Genomic DNA, 12,016 nt, shown 5'->3' on the forward strand with positions numbered 1-12,016 from the left:
TTTTTTATTTGGCCGACGGCCTTTCATAGATCATGGATCATAGATGCAAAGAGACTCTGGTTACTGATTTTCCAGGATTGACATGTTAACGTTGAACCAATACGACAAGTTATCTCCAACTAAAAAGCCGCTTACACAGTTGTTGACATCTAAACTGAACTTACTATACTTGCTGCGTCGCCCGGCACCTTTTGGTTCTGAAAGGCAAGAACATGAAAATGGACGTGAAACGACGCGTATGGTGGAAGGAAGCATGCAGACTGGCATACTCCGGCGCAGTGATTGTAGTAGTGTGATGCGGCGGTCGTACTGTCACTGCCTGAAATGGCCGCCATTGAAGGTGAATGTGCTGAAATCGCTCATCCAAGTAACTACTGGACCCTGACTTTTTGCGCCCTTTTTTATTAAACACATTTCAAAAAGGTTATTTCAAGGGTATTTCAAGTCTCTTTTCAAGGCCTCAAAACAGGAATAAATATTCACCTTAGTAATATCAAACAGGATAGAACAGTCTCGCACATTCTTTTTTTGCTCGAGCATTCTTGCTTCGTACATTTGTGTGCACCATATATGCAACACACACGTGCAATGGACGCCATACTGGCAGTGATAATATGCTTGAATATCATGGGTTTTTTGGAGATTGGCAGCCTGGGCTTCGTGCGCACGGGGCGAAAATAGCGCTGTCCGGTTATGTGAAAGATGGCACCCTCTGTCTCGGGATATATACCTCAAATAATTTTAAAAGATATATAATCCCTGTCAAAGTATCAGACGCGGTCCCTACAAAAAGTGGCCGACTCCCATATTGATTACCTTGTAAAACAGGGGACTACACTCTCCTTGACCCTGGGTCAATCGATTTGCATATATGTTACATGTATTTTGCAATGTATACGCGCCATATACACAATAGTTCTCAAAAAGTTTATCTGCCGCCACGCTTTTGCCCTATAGCCCCAACCTCGCGGTTCTTGGTGAGACAACCAATACCCCCAGCTCGCTATCAATTCCTTAAACGGTTATTTGTTCGAGGACAGGAAGTGAAGTTATGCCCTCTGCCGCTTGAGGGTATAAACAAAGCAGACTTTGTGCTCAAAGACTATTCTGCGCAACTTCGTATTCAGAAATTCAGAAATCGGGTATAACATCTCCAAGCCATACACGCATCTTAAAAGAGAAATCATGCTCTTAACTGGGATTTAAACCGCGCAAGGCACAACGTTTGTCCTCAGTAACTATTCGGTTTGAGACGTGCCTTGGTTATCAACTAATACAACCCCAAGATATCTTTAAGAGCTCGTAACCTCCCATCACTGATTTTCTAATGGTGTTTGCTTAACAATTCTGAAGGATTTTGATCATTCGCGTCAGCGGATCAAATGCGATTTGATAATGCAACTTGGGAGTACGTTTCCGGTAATATGGGGCGAAGATAACTGAATGAGGGCAGATGTAACGCAGTGGAGGAGAGTTGATCTCATGAACAAGAGGTCGTGGGTTGTTTCCCAGCCGAGTTATTGCTCAATTGCTTTCCCGACTGGTCGAGTTCAAGTGAGCGCCTTCTGGTGGCTACTCGAAACCCCTCTTCAAAACAATGCAATCACCACGTTATTTAGTGTACTCAGTTATTCCGTACAGGAAGTAAAAGTTCTGGTAACTTGTATCAATCACAAAAGAATCACAATTAGTTTCCCATTCACTATTTCGCATCAAAACTTAATAAAACAACTGGAACTTGACTCAGCCATAACAAATGAATAAATGTCTTTACACAACCACCGTCCCATCCCATAAACAAACACAGATATTCATCATCGCGCAACAATGATTATGTTTTGGCCAGGAGAAAATAAGCGATTTGCCCTCCGCAAACACTGCGTACATAATTAATGTTTGTGGGCCATGCTATAGGAGAATTGTCTGAATTCTTGTTATGCCAGATGATTCGGACGTGAGTTTATACAGTTGCGACAAAATCGGTCATGACACTGAACAGATGGGGCGCCAAGATCAATACAGTCTGACATGGCCTCGTGCTGTTGGCATTAGAAATCGCCGAATCAATGATTTGAGCACCATGTAGAGCGGCATAGTGGTCATTGCTTTTGTTGCCAATTACGGCGCAGTTAAAAGAATTCAGGAAGCCCAATACACAGTCTATCGTCTTTAACAAAGCCTTGGCCTAAATTCCCTTTGTTCTACTGTCTAATAAATGGGTTATTAGTTCTAGTCTTAATAACATCGACCCCCACGCGACAACTTTCACGGGTACGATAGGCCTAACTGGCAAGAGCAAAGACACATAAGTTTAGAGCGCCGGGCAAATATACAATAGATCGTAGGTTCGACATTCGGAGGGATAGCTGCACTCCAAATACATCCTCCAACCAAGAGCGAATGAGTACCAAAAACTGGCAGAAATAGTGTTGTCTAGTAGTAAAATGAGCACAAAATCGTGTCATCTTGTCTATTCCAAGCTGGTACGCTGACAACTAGAGGTGTTGCCATTTAATGAAAACTTGAATTGGCGGAAGTTCCGATTTTGATTTCATAAATGTTATGATGCTATGGGAAATCTCTATCCTTTCAACAACATAAGCGTCATTTTTTTATCTTGACTTTCAAGGTTTAAAACAATAGATAATGCATAGGTTCCTAGGATGTATTTGTTTGACTAATTCGGTTACCCCATCACCATATGGCACGCATTGGGAGTTCAGGGCGAATAAGTGCCTAATTTGGCTAATTATCAGTTTTTAGGACTTGCGAAGGAAAATCAAATGCAATATTCATTCCTCATTGGCGACACCAGGTCTCCTGTAGATATTCCAAATGACCTTGCTCTACATTTAGATTTTGTATATGCACATATTTCTAGTAATCAGATTACGATATACAACACTGACTGCTTATGTCTGTCATTCGTGTAAAAGTGAGAGACATCGGGGAGATGATTCGACATGACATTATCACTCCAAAGAGTCAATCCCCAGCTGAACAAATGATGTTATCGACCCTTCTGTATCCGAGGCAGGCCGTTTCCAACTTTTGAGCAGCTCATGATAATTAAGAATAAAACCAGAAGACGTTTTTGGTTCAAAAGCAACTTCACATCATTGAGAGAAATATCAACAGGATACCGGTTTGTCGCCACTTCTCTCCACGACAACCATGTTGAAAACCACCAAGGGTGCGAGCGCAACGCAATGGCAGATTTTTGTGACGTCATTAAATACCCATCAAAAAGGCCATGGCCCTCTCCTTGACATTGTTAGAGCAGCTGCGTAACGTGATCACGTAATTCAAAAACGCTCTTCGTAGATTTCAGATCTCCAGTGGCTCTGGCCTTGCCGCATTATGAGTTGCGAGTAGTTCCATTGCATCCGATCAATAAATGATGACAACAACATCCAATGATTTTTAAAGACATGAATGATTGAAAAAATATAGAAACTCAAACCGTTGATCTAACGGGACACGTGACGCTGAGGCATAACGTCTGACGACAAGGCGAGAACAGTGTATGCAAGGACAACAGCGGAGCAGAAACACCGGAACCCAGATATTTTCAGTTATACATCTATACCAGCAATGGATTAATCCATTGTTGATGCAGGAAGGATAATAGTGTTCTTTTAGAGCATGTCAACGAATGGTTTAATGAATTGTTGATACAGAACTGGACGTATTGGTTGTCTCAGCCGAGGTTTTCTGGGAAAAATGACAGCGCCACCCGAGCAGTGTATGATGAGGAGGTAACAAAACAGACAGTGAGGTATCAATTTCTATTCTAAAACAGCTCAAACTTGATAGATATTTTTGGCATATTCAACCGAGAATCAGGTTGCAACAAATCAGATACTATTAGTTATGGTTGTCCACCAAAACCTCTGTGGTCAAAACAAGGCCAATAAAGGCATGATGCATCATAAAAAAGGCATTGTCCTTCGATCTTGACAATTTTGATATTTTCAGACACATTTTTTTGGAAACGGTATTGGACTATATTCCACTCTACTTTGACCATGCAATCCCTCCCAAACATACATGAACACAAAACAGTACATATTTTGTACGTTGATCACTGCCAATGTAACATGGAGCCATCTGAACGGCCATATCCTAAAATTGGTTTCGGTCAAGTTCGAGGTTGTTCGCCAAATCATCAATTATCATGGTGATTGTCGACGGTTGTCCTCAAAGGGGTTTCATTGTTAAAGGTACAACTTGGGCGTGTGATTCTGGTGGCCAGGAGGATGATACGCCCCACTTGCCACCATGCGCTGCCACATGTAGTAGGCCTATCTCACTAATAAGGATATCTAAGAATGATTTTCGCTGGTGTTGCGAGGTGGTTTTTGACATAGGAAATTTAGATGGACTTTCCACTTTTGGGTTTCATTCCGTTCTAGTGCATTGTTTATTGCAGTAAATGATTTTCCCACAGATGGGGTTAAATTATCCTCTCTACCTCTGCTAACACGGACGTGCTGCTGGCCTTTCAAACCATTGTTGTTGCTCGTTTATAAGAAGCTGACAATTGGCGGACGCCGAGAGTACACCGATATGGCCATATCATATATCAGAAATGATATAAGCACGGGGACTAACAGAATACCTATCATAGCCCATAGGCTGTTTGGCGACGATAGTCGGGTTATTGCCGATAAAGAATGTTGATGAATAGCACTGAAATTGTATCTAATTTCGGACAGAGTGTCCGGTTATCAATGCATTTTGAATGGGCATCGCTCTGTGGGAAAATATCCTAGGGGTGACCTCGCTTTTTGTTAGCGTCTGGGGTATCATTACATATATCAATGTGTCCAATAAACATGAGTCCGGCAGGCAAGCCTGCATTATACGCCACTTTGGTGTGCTTAATAGGGAGGTTGAGAATAACCATTTTCAAGGATCCTTTACGTGTACTGCTCTGTAGAAAGAGTAACAATTTTGCGTACATTTTTATCCGTATACGTATAAGAATCCGTGATAAGTCCCTAATCTCAACCTCCCTGGTATCAGGCCGATCTACCGGCGTTTTGCGTATTACCCATCTTTGACGATCGGAAGAGACTTTAAGATTGATGTTCCACCGCCGGTAAGTCGGCATGGCTAATGTTAGCAGTAACAAGATTATGTGAATCTTCTCTTGTAGAATTAAAGATTATGCTGAAGTGGTCGATTCAACTGCACTGTTTGTTGGATTTGTAAAGTGTTCAGAGTCCATTTGCTCAATTAGCGTTAGCGACAAACACCAGCGTTCGTTCAACTGCACGTTATCCCTTTCAGTAAAGTCATTCAAAAAAGTAGGCCTGAAACCGATACCCACAACCAATAATGCCAGTTCCGAAAGCCCAACAGGAGGTTTGAAAGTTCGAAATTCGGAAGAGGGTCGCCCACTTTGACAATTTGAGAGCCATTCTCAAATCGGCTCGAAGGATATTCTCTCTGCATGCCAACACAGATTCCCATTACCTATGCAGTCACAGGCCCGTTAAGATACCAAATTCAAACAATGGATTGGTTTCGTGAAATCAGCTCCAACAAGATTGCAATAAAATCATGCCGATCTACCACCGGCGTTGTGTGCGTGTATCCAGGAGAACGGAGGGTATTTGGGATTGACGTACACCGCCGGCATGACATGAAATCTAGATATGAAAAGATTTGTGTGTCAATTTGTAGATTGTGCGTATTAATTAATCGACCGCAAAGATTCTCGTGTCTTCACTCGCCTGTGATTACTCCAAAGATTCCTCGAGTAGGACTTCAGTATATAATGGTTACCTGTGTTGGCAGCGAGTGAACAGAAACCACACGCGTTGTCAAGAGTGACAGACGCCGATAATAATGTCCAACATCAATCTTTCCCACTCTGCAGCACACTGATAGCCTCCCTGTTCGTATAAACCCTCCGACAGTTTGCGCCCATTTAGACCAAGAAATTCCTTGATTGATTCCAGCCCCAACCTTATTCCCTAATTGACAGACATGTCACACGGTCATGTGACTTTCGATGACATATCTCACATTTTCACACATCGCCAACAGCATGTCGCAATAATCACTAGCAATCCATCAGGCGATATTTATCGAACATGCTTGTAAAGATAATCACGGACATATAATAAGGTCTTAAAAGGGCACGGGCGATGCAGGTCACAGTCAAAGTTAATGCGCCGGCCCCGTGTAAGCATGAGAAGGGCGGAGTAATCTGAGCCGACCACGTCCATCCGCCAGTGTTTGAAGAGCCTGGTCGCATGTGATTGTGGCGATAGCTAATGACTGATCAGTATAACCAATAGCGGGTTCCAATCTGACCAGTGCTTACCGTGTTGGTGAGACTTAATTTCTCATCATTGGCTCCCGCGTTATTGGCAGTTTTGGTGCTGTTGATGATATGGGTATTGGGTGTCCCAGTATTAACTCAAAGAGACGTCACTAAAAGTACGTTTAGTATGGAGAACAAAAGAAGAATCAACAGAAAACCCAAAACAAATGCCTATTGTGTTTAGTTAGAGCAGTTGCCGCAGCTGATGGCTGCAAAATTCCTACACGAGGCATGATATACTGTGTAAGAAGACATAATTTGCATTAACTTATCCAACCCCATGACCTATTTTTGAGCAAGCCGATTGGCTTGTTCAAACGAAAACATTTCAACATGGCTCGCGTATCTGAAATGTGTCTTAGTACCCGAAATAGTGCCGATGTCTTACAACTGTAAAATCATATTACTGCAAATGTTGCAGCAAGTATTAGCAAGTATATAAATTACTCACAACATTTTGATAGATCAAGACACGCGGAAAGTGTTCACCTGTTAATCAGTTTAATCAACTGAATTATAATTAAGGTAGTTTCAGACATACTTCGATCATCTGGATCATCTACTAATCGTATCTTCTCCACGCAGTCGGCACCTGGTTAACTGTAGCAGTTCTCTCGTTTCCCCGTTTTACTTCGTTGTTAACTTAAAACTCTGCATCTGTTCCATGTGCATCACACATACATAGAGTACTCTATTAATTTTCATACGCACATATATTAAAGGGGTACCCCGTTCGTGTTTAATCATGGTCAGGAAAATAGAAATGCAGTTATACACAATGCCCGTAGAGCAGTTATCTTGCATGCAATGTTTTTTAAACTAGGTATTAATAGTATTAATGTATCTGCCTACACAACGACAATGCTGAAAATTGTATTCAGCACGTGTGTTTACGCAGTTGGAAAGTTTCAATTCAATTACTTATTTCTTTTTTTTAACGAACGACGTCTGAATACACCCTGCTATCCCCTTTATCTTCCAATTATTTTGAGAAGACTAGAGAATTCTTTTGCCACATAGATGCACTCGCTGGGCAGAAAGGGGGCCATTAACCAGGCCAATAATATAAAACAGTTTGTTTGATAATTTCAGATAGGTAGGCAAATCGAAGCCAATTCTGGCAGTAATAACAATCACTGCTAACCGCAAAGCTGCATGAGGCCAGGGGCGAATACCTTAGCACAGTTATATTATCGGAGTTACAATGTGGAAATTATATGATTCAGGTAAGCGTCGATGAAGTATATATCGGCGGAAATTCTATATACCTAGGCCCTAAAGGCAAAAACAAAGGAACCGAGCAACATCAATTGAACAGCAACGATTTTAGCTATCCATCAAATGCATGGATTTCCTAGTATGAAAAAAGAATTGGGTGAATTAGAAAGTAATTGTGGATAGAATGCTCTGAATCACGAATGATAGCTTGACGCAAGGACCCAACGCGCTGCGTAGTGGCAAAATAGCGAAGCTGGTGAATTATTTATAACGGGGCACCGTGGCCTTATCATGACGCGATTGTGGGGTTGTAACTATTTTGCTGTATATTGTCACGAGGAAAGAAAAGCACGCGACCTAACGCCAACCTAATTATGTAAAGTGATAATTAGAAGGTATATAGTTCAGGAAATGTTAATTAATAATCATTCCTTGTCGTCTTTTGAGAGCATTTTTAATTGTAAAAAGTATTTGCCTATACGTCACAGAGTCTCTGCAATGGTCATTTTTATCACAGTAGTCTCGCGCAGCCAGACCTTCCTCACTTATTAGTCTGGCGCAAGCCAGGCGTTCATTGTACTTGACTTAGACGTTTTCCACCACAATGTATCTGGAGCGAAGAAACACTGCGCAAGGTTACCTCGAGCTGGAGCTAAGAATAGATTATGCTAATGAGCATACTTCCACATTGAGTTTTCCCAGAATGGTGCATATTGCGCGAAGCTACTTAGCCTGATACCATTTGTAGGCCCCGCGAAATGGCGCTGAGGCGGCCGCTGTAATCAAGAGAGTGGTTGAGTCACTCTATGTTATGACGGACCTAACCAAAATTGCTTACATTTTCGCATTGCTACAATGAAAGACCTGATACTGAAACCACATGTCTCTCGACTGTGCTTTAAGAGAGACTGGCATCATGCCTAGTCTCTCTTAAGCACAGTCAACAGACACCACTATACCCCTCACACTCAGAAACCACAAACGCCCAACCCTTCATGCTACCTTAATTCTTCTGGTTACGGTATATTATACATACATAGGGTGCGTTGTCATTGTCGGAGGACAATTCCACAAGGGCCGCAAAACCGATAAAGAAATTTTACACTAAGTTCCACTGCTGTTTTTCATCAGGGCATTATATCAAACAGCGTTGGGGACAACATATTTTTTGGCTTTGTTTTCAATAAAAGCAAATCACTAAAAAATTGTAAAAAAACTCCTCATGCATTGTACGTTGAAAACAGGCGCAGAAAATGTTCTTTTCAGTGGAAACCAAACTGCATTAATTTTTACAAATTGGCTGGTTTCTGACAGCCTAAGCTCAGGTAACGATTAACCATAAAGTGCAGTCGTTTAGTCTAATGGCCTTACAATGTCTGTATCCCCCGGACCAGACAATCCAGGTCATTTAGAACCTGCCTGGATCATGGACAAGGTGCCAGTAGTCTTGGGAAAGAACAGATTTGGCCGACGTAAAGTCTCTGAGACGTGGATTGCGCCTTTTACGCGCCGTGAATCAATGATAAGCAAACCTCTGGCGAGAAAATACATAGAAAACGTGACGTCCATTAAGTTTTGACCATAGGCACCACCAGTACAACTTGAAATCCTAAAGCTAATAGAACTCTTTCAAAACGCAGTGAATCCCAATTTCAAGGGTGGGAGTCAGTTCTTTGTCTTCCAGAGAACAGCCTCTCTGGTTTTAAATGGAAATCACCTTAATTTGAAGAAGTTCTAAGTGCGTTAGGATCCGAATGCATTGCAACCTCACATTGTAGACAAGACGGCATGGGAGGTTGAGTTCAGTTTCTCCCTGAAGATGGCGCTGTTCCGTACGGAATTTGTTGACATAATTCCGGACCAGTTGGCTTGAACTGCGATTAGGTAACCCATATTCTCTAGAAAATGCTCTCAGTGTTTGAATTAGACTCCAGTTATTTGAAAAAATGAAATCACAACAAAAATTCGTTGCTCAGCAGAATATGGCATCTTGTCACTGTGTATACCATAGAGATTACATCCTTTGCCATATTGCAAGACTTTTGAGTGATGGGTGACTTATGCAATAGCTTCCCTTCATATTGCTTGGCACAGTACATTTGGGTTTTTTTCTGATAATCCTGCCCTGGTTGAATAAAATGACATGTAAATTGGATGACTTGTTACGTAATAACTATTGGACCGTTTCATGCAGGTGTTTTTCTAAAATAATTCTCAAAGCCTCTATTTTCCATATCCAAAGGTGTATCCCCATATCATTGTTTAAAAAAAGTTATCAAGATTTTTAAAAGTAAAAGAATTTTTGATACCCTGTATAAGGTCATTCATTATCGAATTCAAGTGCAATAAATGTAATAGCAACTCTAGGAGCATCAGCTGTTCCGCCTAGTAAACAATGACCACTGGGATTTCAAACTGATCGGATTCAATTTCAAAATATTTCGTCAATCTGAATTCAAAATTTTATCGGTATCATAATAAAACATGCTATAGTAAATGGTCAAGATAGGGTACCACTTAGTGGCTGAGGGAATAGCAAATGATCATCTTCAGATCAAGAAAACCTGCGTCTCCAATCCCCGTACCAATAAAGAAGCTTAGGGGTATCGATTGTCCGATTAGTAATGTTGGCCCTGATCGATTTCACCAGATGTTTTGTTTCCATGGATCATCTTTGGCGAGTGTATTGTGAAAATAGTGAGTTTTCGCTAATCCTCCAAAACGTCAACGCGAACCACGCCTCTCCCATTGTTCGACAAATTGATCAGGAGCTCGAACAATGTAATAGGCCCCGTTCGCGTTCGCGTTTTGGAGGATTTGCGAAAACTCCCTATTAACCAAGGAACGATTATCACGTCCAAGGAGCATGCGGCGGAAGTGCGTCACTTCTAGGTCATCGCACTCGAGAGGATGCGCAATATTTTCTATCGTGCAAAATGCACAATTTACGTTCAGAGTACGAGACTTCGGCTGGCAGCTCTGTTTACGTTAGCCGTGTTTTATAAAACGCCGCTGCCGTACAACGCAAAGAGAATTACGAGCGAAAAACCCATATTTATCACCAGGGCCACTGTGGCACATTGCTCATACATGCACTCATGAGAATCATATTGAATTAATTAACGCCAGTTACCACTGACAAATAATTCATTCCGCCGCTTGATACCTTGGGGTTTCGAATCGTCTCCATTGATGGACGATTAAATGAGTATTGTTCCCCGAGGATAAACAGTCATTTAAAAGCGATACAGTTAGTTTATAGCGATATCTACGTTTGATTATTATTCAAGGCAAGGACGACAAATTGTGTCAGCGCAGGATTATGGTATGCATACAAAATTGTATTCAAAATATGATTGTTTCCGCCTTAGGGAAATTTTACTAGGCAATTTTTATAATGGTAATCTCCATATCAATTTTTACTCTATACAAAACTTGATCATTAACCCCTGAAAAACTATTCAAAGTTTTGTCTCTGTCGCAATTCAAACAATTGATATATGGGCCCGGCTGTTCAATACAAGTTTTATCACTAACGCTGGTGTTAACTTGACTTGGTGTTAGGTCTAAAGGGCTTCACTGAAGGAGATAACGCCAAGTTAAGTTGCAATTAATTTGACGATCTCTTGTAAATACATTGTATTGTATCTTCTCCAACACCAGCACAAAATGCATGAATCAATACACTTCTCTTGTATGTATCAAAAATTGTGTATGACATACAAAATAAACATTGATAATAAGTTTATCGTTAAAGAATTTATTCCCAACCCAATATCTCAAAAACATCCACGTCATTGGCCTATTCTGGACCAATGGCTTTTCCTTAACCTTATCATTAATCATACTTTTTTGTATATACAGTGGAATCTCCCTTAGTGGACCCCTCTCTAATAAGGACAGCCTCTCTATTAAGGACACTAGTTTTGGTCCCAAGTTGGTAGTTGCCATTCGATTATACCTATCTAAACAGGACACCTCTCTATATCGAGGACACTACTTGTAAGTCATATGGATGTCCTTAGAGGGGTTTTACTGTGTACGTATATCTGTTAATTCACAGAAAATCACTCTTGTAAAGGTTCGGATTTCATTCCTCCGACGCCATATTGAAGATCCCTCATCACGTGAAACACTACATAATGTTCCAAAATATAAGCTGAACAACATCAGTTCCTTTTCGAGCCAGATTCCCGGTGCCACGTCACGAGCCACCTCCTAACCCATTTCTATCCACTCCCACGCCAATCAACGCCAATTACCAATCAATATCTTCAAGCATCACGGAGTCAGGGGTTCGCCTTATTCCGCGTCGTCACACTGCATCTTTACGAAACAGCCCAGATGCCCAAAGGTGCAACCGCTACATAACTTATTAGTGCGTATTGACTCACCCCTAAGTAGGTGATCATTAAACGGGGCAGAGGAATAATTACCCGGAAAAACAAATTATCAAATATT

At 41.3% G+C, this 12,016-nt stretch overlaps 1 protein-coding gene across 2 annotated transcripts in view; it reads right to left on the bottom strand.

Moving 5' to 3' along the window:
- The window catches only part of LOC135489798 (acetylcholine receptor subunit beta-type acr-3-like), a 39,641-nt gene that overhangs the window by 24,339 nt on the left and 3,286 nt on the right, over positions 1 to 12,016 (bottom strand). The window contains exon 2 of one of the 2 annotated variants that reach the window (XM_064775348.1): positions 165 to 197. The exons of the other annotated variant lie outside the window; for it this stretch is intronic. Coding sequence (XP_064631418.1) covers positions 165 to 197 — 33 coding nt within the window. The remainder of the gene's footprint in view (positions 1 to 164; positions 198 to 12,016) is intronic. 2 annotated transcript variants of the gene reach the window in all.

Source organism: Lineus longissimus, chromosome 6, assembly GCF_910592395.1.
Source record: "Lineus longissimus chromosome 6, tnLinLong1.2, whole genome shotgun sequence".
NCBI lineage: Eukaryota > Metazoa > Nemertea > Pilidiophora > Heteronemertea > Lineidae > Lineus > Lineus longissimus.